General features: G+C 44.5%; 1 protein-coding gene across 1 annotated transcript; it reads left to right on the forward strand.

The window, feature by feature from the left end:
- Positions 1 to 1033: 1033 nt before the first annotated feature.
- Positions 1034 to 8553, forward strand: NDUFS5 (NADH:ubiquinone oxidoreductase subunit S5). Its single transcript, XM_065421752.1, has 3 exons — positions 1034 to 1112; positions 5816 to 6033; positions 8212 to 8553. Exons 2-3 carry the CDS (start codon positions 5818 to 5820, stop codon positions 8314 to 8316), a joined length of 321 nt encoding a protein of 106 aa, XP_065277824.1. The 5' UTR covers positions 1034 to 1112; positions 5816 to 5817; the 3' UTR covers positions 8317 to 8553.
- The last annotated feature ends 7308 nt before the right edge of the window (positions 8554 to 15861 follow it).

Raw genomic sequence — 15861 nt, forward strand, 5'->3', positions numbered from 1 at the left:
TGGGGATGCAGCAGTTGGAAACAGAAAGCAGTGAGCTGGGAGCTAGATATTTTCTGGATACACTTGTATCATTTCAGGAAGGATCCGAGGTCTAAGGACTCATTACATCATCCCATCTCTGACAATTGATGGATTGTTAGGTGGTGTTTCTTCAACTGCTAACAAGTGTCTACTGGCCCTTGGGAAACCCTAACAGGGAAAAAAAAAAAAAAAGCCAATCCCCAAGACTATCCCCTCAACACACACATGTCTGTACAATAACACATAATACTGCTCTACCTCCTTCAAGCTGAGCAACACAAAGCGCTTCTCAGGCCCTCATTAACCTTCTCAACATGCCTGTGAAGAAAGAAAATTATCTCCATTTTACTGATGAGAAATAGAGATTAGTGAGACTCCTCCAAGGTCACAGAGAAAGCGAGCAGCAGAACCAGGAAGAGAACCCACCCCCCATTCCAATCGATCCTACCCACTTCCCAGATCAGGCAGTAGAAACCAGGAGTTCTCCGCTGCTCTGACTGCTGGATACCAGTCCCCATTCTGTGCACGAGAACCCAGGACACTACCTCCTGCTCTGTGCCCAAGAGCACTTAGCTCAGATTTTTTAAAAGCAGAGGGCCAGAGGCGTTTCAGGCCCATTTGGCACCGGGCATGTATGTACCTCTGAATCACAAGTGATCTGGCAAGGGATGATGGGAGCCCTCCGGTTTGGTGATTGGTTATGAGTCTCCCAGACCACAGTGAGGTTGCCCTGTAACATGGGGGACACTGGGGAACTGTCACCCCTCCAGCCTGCAGGGGACACTGGGGAACTGTCACCCCTCCAGCCTGCAGGGGAGCTGGGGAACTGTCACCCCTCCAGCTTGCAGTGGGGCTGGGGAACTGTCACCCCCCAGCCTGCAGGTGGCGCTGGAGGTGTACTGGGGAGACGACTTGTTCCCCTCCAGTTCGCAAGAGACGCTCTCTCTTTATTTCTCTATGATTCCTTCCCCGTGAGGTGACTCCGAGCCGTAAAGCACAGCGCGGGTGGCGTGCGACGGCGCGGTTAACGGCAGCGAGTGTCGTAAAAGCCCCGAAAGGACGAAGGAGGAGGGCGCGGCGGCGGGTCGCAGGTGAAGCTCCTGGGGGTGGGGGTGTCTATTCTGGGTGTCGGGCCCGGCTTCTGGCTCGCGGGGAGCCTCATCTCTCCTTTGCTCCCAGAGTTGGGGGGGGGCCGGGCCACTGAGCTGCGCGGTCAGATTCCGGCTCTCTCTCCCCTCCCCACCCCACCCCCCGCGCAGCCCCCGGAGTGTGTTGGGGGGGCGGGGACTGCAGGCCCGCCCTGCCCTCCCGCCAATAGGGGTATGGAGGAGCCAGGGGGTCGCTTCAGGGGTTGCCCCAGCTCCTCCCTCCGCCCCCAGGGGTGTGTGTGTGGGGGGGTTAATTAATAATTAATTTTAATTAATGGAGATATCCCATCTCCTAGAACTAGAAGGGACCTTGAAAGGTCATCGAGTCCAGTCCCCTGCCTTCACTAGCAGGACCAAGTACGGATTTTTGCCCCAGATCCCCAAGTGGCCCCCTCAAGGATTGAACTCACAACCCTGGGTTTAGCAGGCCAATGCTCAAACCACTGAGCTATCCCTTCCCCTGGTTCCCCTCCAGTTTTCTTAGTCCCCTCCCTCCCCAATCCATCATGCAGAGGTGTGGGTTCTTTTTCGGGGATGGCAGCCTGTGAAACTAGAGTTGGTTGTGGCTTTCAGGTTGTTACTATTATAAATAATTAGCAGTGCTTGCCTGTATTCGCTAGTGGTATTTCTTGCTGCTTTTTGCAGCACTCAGCAACTTCTGATCCAGTTGTTCAGAGATGAAGAAATCTTTGCAGGATAACTGGAAGTTTATCCACATATTGAGTTTGTTTTTAATTAAATCTACCTTGCATCTATTCTGTTGTCAAACTATTTCCCATTAAGGAAAAAAATTATGTCTACAAAGGTTTCTGGTACAAAAGACACAGTTGGGAACAAGGGTTTTTTCAGGTTTTGTTTCCATGCTTCTGAAACATAACCACTTTTTGCTGACAGATTTGGAAATGTAATGTCTTGATATTTCAATCACATCTCAACTGGTGCAGAACTCATGCAGCTGATCTGTGTTTATGATTTCCTTCATTTTGAGTGCTTCCATTACGTTCGTAAAGTCTGAGAAACTAAGGGCTTGTCAAAACTGGCAACAGCGCTTTAACGTGGCTTGTGTAGTCGCGGCAGAGGGCTGGGAGAGAGCTCTCCCAGCGCTCTTAAAAAAAACACCTCCATGACGGGCGCAGCTACCAGCACTGGTGCACTGTCTACACTGGCGCTTTACAGCACTGAAACTTGCTGCGCTCAGCGGGGTGTTTTTTCGCACCTCGAGCAAGAAAGTTGCAGCGCTGTAAAGGGCCAGTGTAGACAAGCCCTAAGCTTCTCATAGAGCTCAATGGGCTTCAGGTTCATCGTTACATTGTCTAAAGAGAAATCAAACTAGTTATCAATATACAAAAACATAGGGTCATAAAACTTAACGAAGTCTTGCTTTATGTTCGCTTTTTGTTCTGGTCGTGTTTTTCCATCAGTTTGGTGTGGAATCTAAAAAAAAAAAAAATCTTCTTTACAATTTAGCTACTTCATCTTAAAATGGTACATCTCTGTGTACACATCAGTAATGCAGAGCTTTGATTCTTCCAACTGCCTCTCAAAATTGTCGACACAAGCCACACTTGGGGGCAGGGGGAGAACACCTGTAAATTTCCACAATACAGGTATACACACCATCTTCAGTGAAAATTGTATTTAAAGTTACTGGGCAAGCATCACGTAGTGACTTGAAACAGGTTTTAATTGCAGGCCAGTTTCTCAAAAGGTGGTCAACTGCTGGGTTAAGGGATAGCCATCTTCTGCTCACATGTCTCAAGTACTTCTTTCCATTCAATTTCAATAAACTCAGAAAAAACCTTTACGTTCTTCTCTGCACTTTGCAGGCACAAAAAAGTGGTTGTAAATTTTCAACACAATCATTTCTACATCAACTAACAGCAGATTGCTAGCATGTTTGCAGGTATTGTGGGTTATGTGTGCAAGGTAAGTTTGCCTTCAGAATGCAGTCATTTCCAGCAATAACTGATGCATCTGTGAACTATGGCAAACACAGCGTGGTGTATTATAGTCAAGTATGTGGTAATACAATTAATGTTAAGCTGGTGTTTCTCTAGGTAGTTCTTTATAGCATGATGAATCTGCAAGTGGCGTTCATCACTGTCTTCATAAAAATCAACCGGGTTGCATTGAACACCATTTGATGTGATAAAGTATCCCAAGCACACTGGAAACCTCTTTCTTTTCCTTTTATTTGAGGCATCAGTTGCTACAGAGGCCTTGGCTACACTTGGGACTTCACAGCGCTGCCGCAGCGCTGTGAAGCACGAGTGTAGTTGCGCCGTCAGCTCTCTCGCAGCGCTGTATGTACTCCACCTCTCCGAGGGGAATAGCTTGCAGCGCTGCGAGCGAGCGTGCAGCACTGCAGGGTCTGATTACACTGGTGCTTGACAGCGCTGTACTCGCTGCGCTCAGGGGGGTGTTTTTTCACACCCCTGAGCGCAGCAAGTTGCAGCGCTGTACACCGTCAGTGTAGCCAAGGCCAGAGAAGTACATAGGCTGTTGTGTTGGCATTGGTAATAAATCCATAAACAATTCCTCATGAACTTTGGGGCCAAAACATTGGTCACCAATAGTTCTGCCTTGATTCTTTCACAAGACCGTTAACAATATTTGAATCATGAAACATTTCACTAGCACGCTTATTGCCACAGTGCATGCTGTTGTAACTAAGGCCATGTTTAACTATGTGGTAGATGGTTGCAATGTCTCATGCTGCAGTTCTGTCACTTTCAGTGTAAGAGATGAAGAATTTGTTAATATTTTGTCATACCTTTGACGTGTGCTTTTCTTATGTCCATTGTTAACTGTGTGCGGCCTTAGGTCAGTTTTGCCTCCGTGCTTGATAGTGAATTCACACCAGCAGAAAGTACAAGAGGTTTTTCCAGAAATCCTATAGAAGTCAATGAATGCTTAAGTGTTAGTAGGATTAGAATCTTAGGCCTTGCCTAGACTTAAAAGGGTTTGCTGGTATAGCTATATTGGCAAACGCTCCTAGTGTAGATACAGTATTTACAGGTAAAAGAGCACTTCTGGTGGTATAACTTATCATAATCCATAGCTCTTATACAGCACTTTTCATTGTTAAATCTCAAGATGCTTTATAAAGGAGGTAATTTATAATTATCCCTGATTTACACATGGGGAAACTGAGGCACAGAAGTGACTTGCCCAAGGTCACCCAGCAGGCCAGGGTCAGAAGAGTGAATAGAACCTGGTCTCCTGAGTCCCAGTTCAGTGTACTACCCACTACACTGTATAAGCAAAAGCACTTTTGTGCCAGCATAATTGTATCTACACTGGGGCTTTTGCCAGTATGCAAATGTCCTAAAAAGAATCACAACTCAAGCAATATTCGATACTGGCAAAAGTTTCTAGTATAGACCATGCCTTGAACCATAAGCTTTCTATGGCAGGGGTCATCTTTGTTTTTGTGTCTCATACTGCACCAACCACATTGTTGGGTGTTGAAATTTCAATTAAAACATATATTTATAAATATACTGAAAACATGAATAGATTTTTTTATTTTTATTTTTACAAAATCTAAATTTGGGACATAAAGTAGATGACAATATCATATTAATTATACCTTTAAAAAAAGTTATGTACTGCCTTGTTGGTGAAAATGCAGACTAAAAATTCCACATTTGCTACTTAGCATTATTGTCTCATTCTAGTAGTTCCACAATGTGTATATAGTACAGTCTCTCTTCCCTGAATAGCCAATAGTGTAAATAAACATAGAATGCACACCTGGGGCCAAATACAGCAATCGTTATTGGGTTAAATCCCCTGTGACTTCAGTGGAAGCTTAGCCTGAGTAGAAAAACTGAGTAAGAACACAGGGCTTATCTTACAGACCTGAGCCACACAGTACAGTATCACAGTTGTTAAAGATCATGCAACCCTAAGAACATGCAGAGAAATGCAAACAGAGGAAAGTACCAACATCCTACATGTCGCATATAAAAAAGGTGTTGAAAATTCTTGGAGATCTATTGCAAAAATGCAATCATAAAGTACATTTAACTCGCATCCAACGCTTTTGAGTGCAATTGCCCTTTGGCCTGCCTATGCTAGTTGGGAGATCGGAGACAAGGAGAATGAAGAGATTTACAAGGGCTTGCAAATTATAACCTCCAAGATCATACAATCAAAAGGTTTGCATATATAAAAAATATCTGCGAGTACATGCATATGTGTGTATATATAAGCAGGTCCATGTATAACTTTAACTGAGTCTGGTGTGAAATACTATTTTATCAATGCATTTTATTATGAATGAACCTTGTGTGCAACAGGAGCCATCCATAGAAATGCCATTGAGTGGATATTTTTGTCATTTTAAAAAATGATTCCAGAACATTTTCTCTCTGTTCAAATGCTAAAGAAGTTAGCTTATATTACCTCTACCTGCCTTTCTGCAAAAAAATGGATAATATATGTTGGATGAATGTTTAACTCTTGCTTCTGCTCTTGTGAAAATAAAACTTAAATGAATCACTTGGGGAAAAGTATTAAATCGTGCACTAAAAAGCCTTATTTGAAATATCTGCTTTCATATGCTTCTGTTTTACTGAGCTAAATCTCTAGACTAGTCTTATAACCGCCATTCTTTATCTCCCTCCTCACTTCCTGCTCAGCCATGCCATTTTGGAATCTCCAAGATCAGCTGGGACTCAATGCGGACAGATGGATGCTGCATCAAAGCTCAGAGCAGCCCTACAAACGGGCGGCTCTGTGCCATGCCTTTGAGAAGGAATGGATTGAGTGTGCCAGTGACATTGGGCAGATTCGTGCACACAAGGAGTGCAGACTAGAATATGAAGACTTTCAAGAGTGTATTAATAGGCGCAAAACGGTAAGAAGAGATGAGCTAGATATGGGCAGGGGAGGGAGTGGGAATGTATATTACACACAGTGTGAACACTGGGATAAATAATAAGGGCTATGCAAAATTTTCAGTCCAGTACAAAGAGCAATAACCATACACCTGTCACTAGGCCCTAAGGCCCAACTTCTGCCTCCAGATAAATGTCTGTGATTCCTAGTGACTTCAGTGGGAGCCTGAGAGCAGAATTTGACCATAGAAATGCAGTGAGAAATTTAGTATTCTGTAGAGAAAGCAGAGCAGAATATCATCAATGGATTAGTCCTATGTCTGACTCTCAAAACATTTTTTTCTTGGAGATTTTGTTCCTCGTCAGTGCCTGGTTATTGTTGGGATGAGTACGTTGTAGAGTCTGAGCAAATAACCTTGTAGTTAAATTAAGACATGGAACTCTTCAAACCTTGACAAGGTTTGTGTTTATTTGTAAACCGGACACACTCTCAGAAAATGCTCTCTTCAGTTCTCTTTCACTGAGGCAACAGATTGGTCAGCTCAGCAGGAAACCCAATGGGTCAGGTGACATTCCTGTCTTGGCTAACTGAGCCACAGAGCTTGTGGAACATTGCAGCATGCTGTTTACTTTCCAGGAACTTCAGCTGTGATCCACCCAACTTCCTGCTCCCTGATTCAATAAGGAAAACATGGATTTGGGATCTTTGATGGGTAGACCTGCCTTCTTAAAAGGATGCCAAGGACTGTAGTAACAAGGGATATCAGATGGGCCATTCTGAGTTATATTTCCCAGTTTGTATTATTGTTTCCCTGTTTCCTGACTGCAAGGTCTCTAATCGTGCTTGTACCGTGGAGTTGTTATAAACTAAAATGTTGCCCATTAAGCTGATACACACATCAATTAGTAACAGGTAACTGAGCATATGTTATAAAAATAGTTTCCCTTGGAGGAGATTTAGTGGTTATGTAGCACTGTACATTTTCGAAATGGTTTATGAACATGAGCCCTTACAATGCTGAACCTGCTTAGATAAGGTTAATTCTCTCTGATCTTATGGGAACACAGTGACAGATAAGTTTATACGTGCAGCTTATGTGTAACGGGGCCATCACTGCCAAATTATTGGGGACACAGGGCAGAAAGGGACTTCAGGAGAAGGAGTAAGGTGGAAGGAAGTTTAGTGTTGTTGCTTACTCAGAGCATTGTAAGCAAATAACAAATGAGGTTAAAGGCTGTGGGGTGAACTCTCAACTCTGAATTTTCCCTGTGGTTTCTATGAAAGTTGTATCTTGACTCAAACCATGTGATTCTTAGTAATAAATGTTTATCATATGGTAGCTGAAAGACCCCAGTCGGGACAGGAGCCCCATTGTGCTAGGTGCTGTACAAACCTAGAAAAGACAATCCTTGTCCTGAAGGGTTACAGTGTAAAGGCAAGAGTTTCTCTAGTGGTTGCAACTGTGTGCATGTCCCTTGTACTTAGGCATATTAGTGTCTCCATTCATGGAGAAGTCGGTTAGAATGCAGTTTTTATTGCAATGCAAAATATGCTGGGTTACGCAAATGTCACCCATACTTTAGCCCACTTTACTTACTTGTTTGTAATTTTTGTCTTTTTTTTTATTGGTTTTTCTTTTTTTATAACACAAAAACCCCTCAGTGCTCCTAAAACACTATATGCAGCTCTTCATCCGTAATAACAAGTGTGTGTGTGGGGGGGGGGCTGATGGAGGGGGGGAAATAACATGGATAAGGAAACAAATTCTAGTTTAAAGTTTTCCTGGGAGTGGTTACAAATGACGACGGTGGAAAGATTTTTAAAATTCTGATAATGTCTATTAAAAGATAGTAAAATATAACCGTCTGTAACCCATGAAATGTTCATGCATGTGTGTGGTATTACAGCCCCTTCAGTTGCAGCCACTGTTGGGACACATGACTACGTTTAGTTCAGGTTTTCCATTCCATCCAGTGGAGCAATGCACACGTTGTATAGATTCTCTTTGCAATTATACTCTGTTGGGAGGGGACGTGGTAATACTGTTTTTACCTTGTAACTAGAATGTCCTAGCACATTTGTGCCAGGGTCCTGACGTGTGAGGCTTTGAAGGAAGCTTCACTATTCCCGCTGCTTCTCTAGTGTCCTCTTTTCCTGCTACACAATCTTTATTCCTTAACTCATTTGTCTTTGGCAGGTACTGCGTCTGATGGCAATTATGGCGCAGAAGAAGCAGCTGATAAAGGAAGGGAAATACACACCACCTGAACACCACAGTGGCGAACCGGAGTCCAGGCCTTGATCTGCTGCTGGTGACATTGAGTCCCTCTGACAGCACAGCTAACCATGCATCACCCTCTGTGCACGTGTTGTGGGAATGAAACTCTTCTGTTAAAGTTAGCCCAGGTATGCCCTGTGTGCAGCTGTTCTCTCTCCTGCAGGCCAGCCATGCAGAGTATAGATGTCACCTTTTAGATTAAGTGATAGCAGTGTCTGTAACTGATCAGTTCAGAAATTAAATCTCTCCTTTGGAACCCTCCCCTCGATTCTGTCTTGTTTTTCCTGAGGAGTGGCGTATGGGTTAGTGTCCTGAGTTTGAGAGGGATCCTAGTGGCACTAGAGCAGCTCACAAATGCATTGTAAAATCTCCTGTGCTGACATCTGGGGCCTGATCTGCAAAGACACTGGCTGCCCACAACTCAATTGAAGTCCATGGGAGCTGGGAGCGCACAGCACCCCTGAAAATCAGGCTGTAGCTACCTGCCTTCCCTTCGTTACTTCTGTGTCCTTTAAAAGCCCCTGCCACATATCTTAGTATAGCATAAACTAGGCTGTCTGATCACACAGAAAGGGGAATCTGCACATTGTTCTATCTGTGATTCCAGGAGATCGTTACCCATCACCAACGTTCTTCCCTTCGGAAATATCTTTACAGCTCTGTACCATATTCATAGTTCTACCATAAAGCTTCAGTGCCCAAATCATAAACTCAGTCCAATTTGGATCTAAACTTCCTTAAAGTTCAGCCGTTTGGATTCTGGGGCAGGCCTGTATCTCTGCTTTCTCCATGTGCTGTTAATGGGACCCAGCAGGAGGAGCACGAGTAGAAATTTGGAGTCAGAAGGAATCGGGAAGATTGACTGGCTCATCGTCTTGTGTCAGCAGCTGGAACGCGGAGCCAAACTACAGCATTTAGAACAGCTTCCAGAAGTCAGGACCTTTCTGTTAGGGCATGTGTGTGTGTGTGTATCTCGTGCAGTGCAGCATGTCCAAAATATACAACAGGAATGACAGTCCATTTACAGCCTGCTCAGTTGCTTCATGTGCTGTGGGATCATTATATATATTGGACATATCAGGGACCTGGAACATTTAAACTGGGTGACAGAACTTCATGGTAAAATATAATATTTGCATTAAGATCCAAAAAGTGTTTGGTCACTGTAGAGAGACAACATGGGTGAGGTCATCTATTTTATCAGTGTAGATTTCCTCCTGGCCTATCACCTGCAATGAGTTGATTTTTGCTCGGTAGCAATAAACTTTGCTTTTAAACCCTGTGTGTTGGTCTGGTCAACCTGAAGAAGAGCTCTGTGGCACTTGGAAGCTTCTCTCGCTCACCAACAGAAGTTGGTCCAATAAAAGATGTTACCTCACCCACCTCGTCTCTCACATATCCTGGGACCAATACGGCTGCAACACCGTAAGTCCAATCAATTGTGAAAGTTCACTTTGTGTTCTGGGCTCTTCTAATCGCAACCAGGGCCGGCTCTAACTTTTTTGCTGCCCCAAGCAGCAAAAAAAAGCGCCGCCCCCTGAGCCCCCCCCCCCGCCGAGCGCCGCGCCGCTGGAACTGCCCCCAGCGCCGCGCCCCGTGCCGCCGAGCACCGTGCCACCGGAGCCCGCCGGAACTCCCCCCCAGTGCCGTGCTCCGCGCTGCCGAGCGCCGCGCCGCCGGAACCCGCCCGCCGCCGAGCGCCCCCCCCCCCACGGAATGCCACGCCGCGCTGCCCCCCGCCACCCCAAGATTGGCCGCCCCTTACCAGGTGCCGCCCCAAGCATGTGCTTGGTTGCCTGGTGCCTGGAGCCGGCCCTGATCGCAACAGTCCAGACAGGCTCTGGGTGTCTGTGGCAATTCCACTTTCTACTACCTTCTACGCTTCTGTGCACCGTGACAGCTCCCATTCAACGCTTAGGGACTGGGGCATGGTACTCTGGTTTCTTATCTTTTCTTTACAAATGTGAAAGCTTTATTTTTGTTCTTCATTTGCCTGAACACCTAGCTGGTTTTGGAAAATGTTTGAAGCAAATGTGTACCCGAGAGCAAAGAGGGGAAATGTGTATGCTTTAATCTAGGGCTTTTAATACCCAGGGATTGGGATTTTAATGTTTAATCTTTGATCCATGGAGTCTATGAATTTCTTGATCCTCTCAGAAACCTACAACGAAGTTGATGCATGATGATAAAAACACTATAAATTACTGCAGACAGACCAAAATGCTGTTTAGAAGGTGATAAAAGCTTCTCATTTTTGACTGAGGATTTATTGTTCTTTAATTCTCTCTCTGCTGATCCCTGCATTTGTCCATTGTTCAGCAGGATATTAAGCCTTCTGCATTAGCATTGAGATACGAACGGGCTCCTTGGTCTCAAAGAAGCTGATGAAAGATGGGTGAGAAAAAAGAGACTCATGAATCTGTTGCTTGCAGAAATGTCTTAAATAATCATTTAAGGGGAAAAGAACTCCAGGTTCACAGAGTACATTGATTTACGCTCAACTGGTATTTTCTTACGTTTGCTGGACCATGAACCTTCTAAACTTCAAGGCTTGTTAAAGGAGCTGGCATTAAATGCTTGGGAGGAGACTGAGCAAAAGAGCTAGATAAAGATATGAAGAAGTATCTACTAAGCCAGCTCTGTGGTCTGTAAATCGCTCTGTTAGAGGAGAGGCTCAGTTCTCTCTCCCTCCAATATGAAATTGAACGATTAATAAAGCTTCCTACTGCACACTATGAAGTCAGCAAGAAAATGTAGCTTGCCTGGATGTGTAAATCTCCCCGCTGCCTACAGAGAAAAGCAAACAGCTAATTATCACTGTCTTCAAACACCTGCACCTGTCCTGGGGCTGGGTGGGTAGTGTTGCTGGAGGAACAGTTACTGGGTAAAGTACAAGTTGTCTCCTAATTGGAACAGGACAGATCAGTAAATTAGTTGGGGATACAGAGCCTTTCCTCTCAGGCTCCTGGCTCATGTGGCAGATGGTAAAAAGTTGTTGTTGCACTGAAATCTGTTGGGTGGTTGGTGTGAAATGAGTTGGGGGTCTCAGACCAGGTCCTACTGGACAAATGCCCTCATCACAAAAACTCAGTCTCAGCAGAGAGGCCAAGGGCTGAGGTGATGCACACGGCCAAAGCCAGCCCTGGCCTAAGCAGGTGCAACTGGGCCAACCTGTTCTTGGGGCCCTGTGCATCCCTGATTCATGTAAAGAGGAGAGATTAGGCCCTTTCTGTAAGACCTCCCTGTTCTGGGGTAGCGCAGATAGATTTTATAGACACAGTAACTGACTCACAGCAACGTTAAGTTAATTGCACATGGTCAAACTGGGCTGGGAATAGACCCCAGCAGTCCTTGCCCCTGTACCCTAAGGACTAGACCACACTGTTTTCCTTATCAGGTCCAGCTTTGGGCTGGTTCTAATAAATCAGCAAGGAGGGATTTTTCGTCCCAAATCTTGACATAAGCAATATTCTCTGTTTGTGAAACTTGATTAAAAACTTGTTTGTCAGAGTGAAAGCGTAACGTGTTGACCCTGCAGCATGTGACTTTCAGGTGAGTACCCAGGGTACTGGGGGAGCGAGGATCTTACTGGTTTCCCGATAGGAATTCTCCAGCTGCTGCCTCCAAAACACATCTTTCCATTTAATTTCCTCCTGGAGGAGTTTGTGGGTTTTCCCTCCCCCTACAGGCCCCAGATGGATTGATTTCTATAACCCAGATGGATTTCTGCAGCTAACTGTTCAATCTGATTCATTTCTGCCATAATCCACATGGTGTGGGATGGAGACATGCTTCTCCCTGGCAGTTTGTAAGGCGAATGGAGTGGGAAGCATTAGGATGATGGAATGCAAACAGAGAGAGACCCAAACCCACAAAATTTGGATCGTGATCTGGATTTCAAACAGCCCAAAACTCAGGGATGGCTGCATGTGGAATTCGGGGTCAGACCCGAAGGCACCTGTGAGGATGAATCACTTATTTTTGCTCAGCATCACATTCCTTAAGTTCACATGGTGGCGATTGTGCCTCCCCTTAGCATGAACTGTGTCTGAAAATAATGTTTTGAATTAAATCTGGCATTTCTCAGCCTTTTTGTTGTCAGTGACCTGATTGCTGAGTAGAATGATGTCATTTTGATTCTGTCCTGACCAGATTCTGATCTGATTTACACTAGCATAAATGAGGAGTAAATCCACGGAACTCACCGGAGTTGTACTGGTGTGAGATCCAAATCAGGCTCTGAGTAGGGAAGCTCAATGTAAGAAACAGGAAAGCTTTACCGAGTCAGATTGCATTATATTCTGCTAAGCCAGAGAGGAACTTTCCTGTGTGACGTTTTCAAATATGAAACCTGTTTAGAGAGATTTTATGTAAAGGGGGCGAAACTTACATAATCGTGCTGACATTCAAGTAGATTACTGTGCCTCAGATACAGAGGCAGGAGAGGGGAAATATTCGAGATGGAAATCAAGGAAACAGACATCGAAAGAGCTATGAGAACAAATAAAAAGCTTTAAGATAGAACCTTCCCAGTGTGTTTTTGTGATGTTTGTAAGCTCCTTGGGCAGAGACTGTCTCTCTTATGGTGCTGAGCGTACTATGTTCATTTAACAAATAAGAACCATAACACCAAAGCACAGTGCTGCAAACCAAACAGCACCCCCGCAACTGGTGTAATATTTGCATTGGACAGGGTAGTTACAATGTCCTGGAGGTCTGGTGATGATGTGTCATGGGTAGTGATGCATGTCACACATTCTGGGTGTTCAATATGGGTCATAGCACACCGGCTGCTGAATATTTAGCAATACTGAGAAGCTATAAATAGGGATATTTAGAGAGAAAAATAGGGGACTGTTTTTAACCTCATTTAAATGCATTGGAGTGGGAAAGCTTTTTGGAGAAACAGAGTGGGGGAGTGATAGCTATTTTGCTATAAAGCCCTCCCTTAAGATAGGCACAGCTGGCCTATTGTTATATCTATTATGGCAATGTCTTGGAACCCCAATCAAGGATCAGGGGCTTCATTGTGTTAGGTGCTGTACAATCAAGTAAAAGCGTCCCTGAGCTTACCACCTTGACCTCCCCCATGTGTCTGGAAATCAGCATGCAAGAAAGAGAAATCCTCCCGGACTTGCATGTGAGATATTCCATTTGTTTGACAAACTGGCATCAGAAAGAAATAATGGGCAGGGGACAGAGCTCCAAACAATAGCTTTGCAGTGAGTCACTGGATATTAGCCACTGGCGTTCTGTCTAGCCCTGCTCAAAAGACAGGGACGGGGAGCTGTCTGACAGTCCCCGTAAAGAGAACCCTTTTGTATCTCATTTTGGGACCATCACATCCTCCTCATTGGTGATGATTTATTATGTAACGAGCCCTCCTCCATAGATGTGAGCCATGCTTTGCAAAACATAAAGAAAAGGTCCTTGTCCAGAGGTGCTTAATGTTGAACACGGACAGAGACACCATATAGGACAATAATTCCAAACACAAGAAGATACAGAGAAACAGTTGGTGAGGAGGCCAGTATAGGAGGCTTGGGGAAAGGAGTGGGTTTCAAGCAGGGGTTCGAGGGAGGCCCACTTGATGACTGTTTTGATGGCATCTTCATCATAGCGCTCATTCAATCAGTTGCATCACAAGTCCCTAGAAAACCGAGCATATAATGGCAACTGCGACTGACTCATAACTAGAGTGGTGCTAGTGGAACAGGCGGGTGCGACTGTGATAATTGCTACTTTGCTAAATAAATGTCCTGACAGACTCTGAAAGAGAAGAGATGTGTCTAAAAGGCAAAAAAAGCGCAAGGACCTTGCAGTGTCAGAAGTGGCAATCAGGGCTAGTTCAGGTGTTGAAGGAAATATTTAAATATATCTAAATACTTCTGTCTCCCAAGTGGCTCTTTAGATCATTCCACAATCGAATTGCTCTGTCAACAACTGTTCATGCAGCAGAGAGCTAGTGGCAATGATAGTGGTAGTGATAGCAAGAACCGAGAAGGGCTGAACCATTCGTGTTGGTTACCGCTGTATTTGAAATTTCAGTTCATGAGCAAAATAAATGAAACCTGGGGAAAAATCCCAGTTCAGAGAAAGATAAAAATACACCCAGGCAATTCCTGGAAAAATGGAGAAAGTATCTTTATCTCCTGATGGGTGAGTTGCAGCATTGTGGAAGTTTGTTTTGAAACACAAATACTAGGAGTGAAGATCAACCATAATTTAAGTATGTTTCCTTGAATTACAGGAAAATTTTGGCCCTGAAACTCCCTGGCTGAATGCCAACAGGCAAACGGGACCTTAAGAGTCCCCCAACTTTTTGTGCAAGTCACAAGAAAAATCCTAAAAGGAGGATGTTTTCAGTGTATATTTTATATGAACTTATTCTCCAGTTTTTACTTCATTGGGATTTTATTGGCTTGAACCTAAAGTATGAAACCCTAGACATAATCTAGAGAGACCCAGAAGGAAGGCAGAGAGCCAGGACAGCGCAAAGACCTCTCCTCAGAGATCCTTCAGAAATCCTTGGCGATTTTTCTTTTATAGCTCTTAATGTGGATACCAGCCATCCACAACGAGGATTCCCGGAGGATGAGGGACATAACATACTCAGAATTTTAGGGACCAGTTTTTCCAAGTCCTTAGCCACATGAAATCAGCTCATGTGGAGAAACCCTTGGAAGAGATTTACCTTGTCCTTGGCCTTGCCTACACTAGAAAGGGATTGCTGGTATAACTACAGCAGTCTGTCTATCTTACTGGCAAACCCTCCTAAAGGAGACCCAGTTTATACTGCCAGAAAAGTTCTTTTTGCCAGTATTGCTTATACCAGTTCCCCCCTCAAAATTAGCCCTTCTTCTTCTTGCTTGCCACTTTCCTATTTGGGGTCAGTAATTTTTTTTATAGCCTCCATCCAAAACACAATTGTTTGCTTGGCTTTCACGCCAGTTGATCTCTCTACCATCCTCTGATATCCAGTCCATGTACTGAGTCTTTGACCTCCCACCTTGGTCATCTTCCATCCACGATCATTGCAAGGGCCATCCTACCAATATAACTCTTGGGTCTCCACTGGACATGTCCATATCAACATAGCCTAGCCTTCCTCAACTTGTCTTCAACTGGAGTAACCTGTATTAGGCCCCTCACAGACTCACTTTGTTTCCTATCACAGAGTGTCCCACCATCTCATCATCTTCATTTCCAGAGTGGGAAGCATACGGATTTCTTTTCTTGTGGCCTGACCAGTCTCTGTTCTGTACATTAGGAAGGGTCGAATTACAGTTTTAGACTCTTTGAAAGCTGCACTCAGTTCTAGTTGCCCCAGCTCAGAAAAGATATTTTAGAATTGGAAAATGTGCAGAGAAGGGCAACAAAAATTATTAGGGGCATAGAGCAGCTTCCACATTAAGAGAGATTAAAAAGACTGGGACTGTTCAGCTTTAAGGGGGGATATGATAGAGGTCTATAAAATCATGAATGGTGTGGAGAAAGTGAATAGGGAAGTGTCATTTACCCTTTTACATAACACAAGAACCAGGGATCACCCAATTAAATTAATAGGCA

This window comes from Emys orbicularis, chromosome 23, assembly GCF_028017835.1.
Source record: "Emys orbicularis isolate rEmyOrb1 chromosome 23, rEmyOrb1.hap1, whole genome shotgun sequence".
NCBI lineage: Eukaryota > Metazoa > Chordata > Testudines > Emydidae > Emys > Emys orbicularis.